Source organism: Gossypium raimondii, chromosome 11 (assembly GCF_025698545.1).
Source record: "Gossypium raimondii isolate GPD5lz chromosome 11, ASM2569854v1, whole genome shotgun sequence".
NCBI lineage: Eukaryota > Viridiplantae > Streptophyta > Magnoliopsida > Malvales > Malvaceae > Gossypium > Gossypium raimondii.
This window is the reverse complement of record NC_068575.1, coordinates 61,328,560-61,331,221: the sequence shown is the minus strand read 5'-3', so window position 1 is coordinate 61,331,221 and position 2,662 is coordinate 61,328,560. Positions and strand designations below refer to the sequence as shown.

Sequence of the window (2,662 nt, the reverse complement as noted above, 5' to 3'; positions counted from 1 at the left end):
TTTGAAAATACGAATGAAAATATTGGGGGAATTCTATACCAAAGAATTGTTACAATATGAATCTTCCAAAACAAAGCAACTCTTTCCCCAAAGGGTCAAGAGACCCCCAACTTAGAAGTAAGGGAATAAATTAACGAGTTGAATAATACAAGTCTTTACATGTCTCTTTTGGAGATATAAAAAACCCCAAAGGTAAACACTTGAAGAAAAGTATCAGACTTATTCTATATCAGTCCCTCACAAGGAAATCAAAACAATAAAGTTACAAATGAAAACACTGATTTACTGCAATGAAGTTATGGCATCATAACTTATAAAAAACCAAACACAAACCATAAAGAAGTTGAGAAAGAATGTAGGGGAAACATGAAGACTTAAATTAGCATTGGAAGCCAGAAGGAACTTTCTTTGAGCAAACATTGAGGAGCAAGCTAAGAGAAACTGGAATGTCAAGGTTGATGCCTAAGACGTTAGCTTTGATAGCGGTGCAAAGGCAAACAGCAGCTTCAAGATCGACGAGGCCATTGAGAAGGGAACAGCATGGCATCACTGGGGGTGAACCAATGACGGGCTTGACTAGGCCAAGCACATTAGCACATACACCTAATTTAAGGGCATCTCTAGGGCACTTGCCCTGTGAAGATGGAGTGCTGGGGTTGGGGTTTGGCTTTGGTTTATGGTTAGGTTTGGTGGGAGGGCATGGGGCAGTAGCACTGACCAAGGAAAAGAAGAGAATGTTGAGTGCCAAAAGGAGGGCCATGGAAGCTGATTGTTTTGACGCCATTTTGATGTTAGTGGCCTGCTTTCTTGGCTTAGAGCTAAAAGTAGAAGTGTTTGGGGATGTGGGAGTTGGAGTGAATGGGACGGGGGTTTTATAGTGGCTACAAGGAACTAGTGAGTTATTTTTTTAATGTTGGGTTAATTGATGAAATTGTAGAATAAAATCAAATTAAGGTGGCCGCGAAGTTTGGATGTTTGTGATTTGTGAGGTGGAAATTAGAACATTGCCATGTTACCACTGCTCCGATAGGATAAATTATATGATTTGATCATCTCAAAAAACTTCCGCGATAAAATATAATAGTAAGTTCCAAAAATAAATTATAATATTAAAAAAAAAAAACAGTTCTGATTAGTAGATACAGCTCGACAAATCAAATTGTGACATTATTAACCAATGAAATTTGCGTTTCATCATGGTTGTGTTTTTCTTAATGTTAATTAATTAAGTACAATTGGCAGCTCTCATAATTAAGGTTGATTGAAGATTTTGTGTTTGTAATTCAAAAATGTGCTGACGGCTTTGAATTGATGCTCTCATAATTAAAGTCGTGACATTCACATTGAATCATGATATTATGGTCTCGAGGAGATAAAAATACACTATAATTTATAATAATTATTTTTTACTTTAAAAAATAATAATTCAACCATAATTTTCTAATTTTATTGTTCATTGTATAAGCTTGGATCTTTAAATTACGTTAACTAATCAAAATTTCATTGAATCAAAGTTGGTTTTTTCTTTTTTTTACGTTAATAGAGTAGAATTATATAGGCTGAGTTGAAGATGACAGCTCTCAAGAATCAAGACCCTGTATCAATTAAAGCTGTTTCAACATTTTGTATTTTCAATTTAATTGCAATAATAATCCCTTGTACGAAATTAAGTAAACACATTGTAATTATTGTGACATTATTTCAGGCAACAATAATGGGTTCACGGGTTTGGATTGCTTGATAGTGGCTTAAGAAAATTCAATAGGGTGCCACCCCAAATATATATAATTTATTCATTTCTCTAACCCTACCCACCATTAATATTTTAATGATTCTATTAGTATAAATTATATATGTTGAAGTTTCAGCAAATTAAAGATATTTAATGATTTGTATTATGACACCAGACTTGAGTGGGTTTAGATGGGCGTTAAGTGCAATGCATTTAGTTTACTTTTTATCTCACGTTACAGTATCTAATCTTGCCGTCATCTTATTTTTACACTAACAACAGGTAAACGCATCACCATCTAAACCCACCCTTAATTTTCCTTTTTTTGATAACAATATAAAAAATTATCAATTTTCAATTTTGATGATCTCCTTTTATTTTTATTTTGCTAAGGGAATCAATTTTATTGAAACAAGGTACAACAAAGAGAATACCATACAAAAGTTAAGTAGCCAAAGAAACACAACATAAGAGAACCAAAACTCACCTAAAGCAAAGAGATCAACTTAAAAGCACTTAGCTTTCAGCACTTTAAACATCTAAACCACACCCACTCCCTTGCCAATAAATGTGAAATTGATGTGAGACATCATTCCTAAGTCAAAATAGAACACCACCACATCCTCAATGCGTCATTCCGTAAAGCCATTAAAATACAATCGATCACCAAAAATCACAGAAACAATCTACTAAAACAGAATTGCTGAAGGCCATGTTGGGGCAAGTCACCAAATCCGACTGACTCCTCGCCCATCTATTCCATCCATTCGACAGTTACGTATAGCTGAAGAATACGAGTAAAGTACGAGGTAATTAAATTATTACTAGTTTTAAATAAAAGATAAATGCATGTTCCTGATTAGAGATTTCACCTCATTAATGATCAAGTCTGGAAAGCAGCTAATCATCAATTATTTTATGGATATATAA

At 34.0% G+C, this 2,662-nt stretch overlaps 1 protein-coding gene across 1 annotated transcript; it reads right to left on the bottom strand.

The window, feature by feature from the left end:
• Positions 1-852, bottom strand: LOC105801950 (14 kDa proline-rich protein DC2.15). Its single transcript, XM_012633312.2, has one exon. It carries the CDS (start codon positions 782-784, stop codon positions 380-382), a length of 405 nt encoding a protein of 134 aa, XP_012488766.2. The 5' UTR covers positions 785-852; the 3' UTR covers positions 1-379.
• Positions 853-2,662: the final 1,810 nt, after the last annotated feature.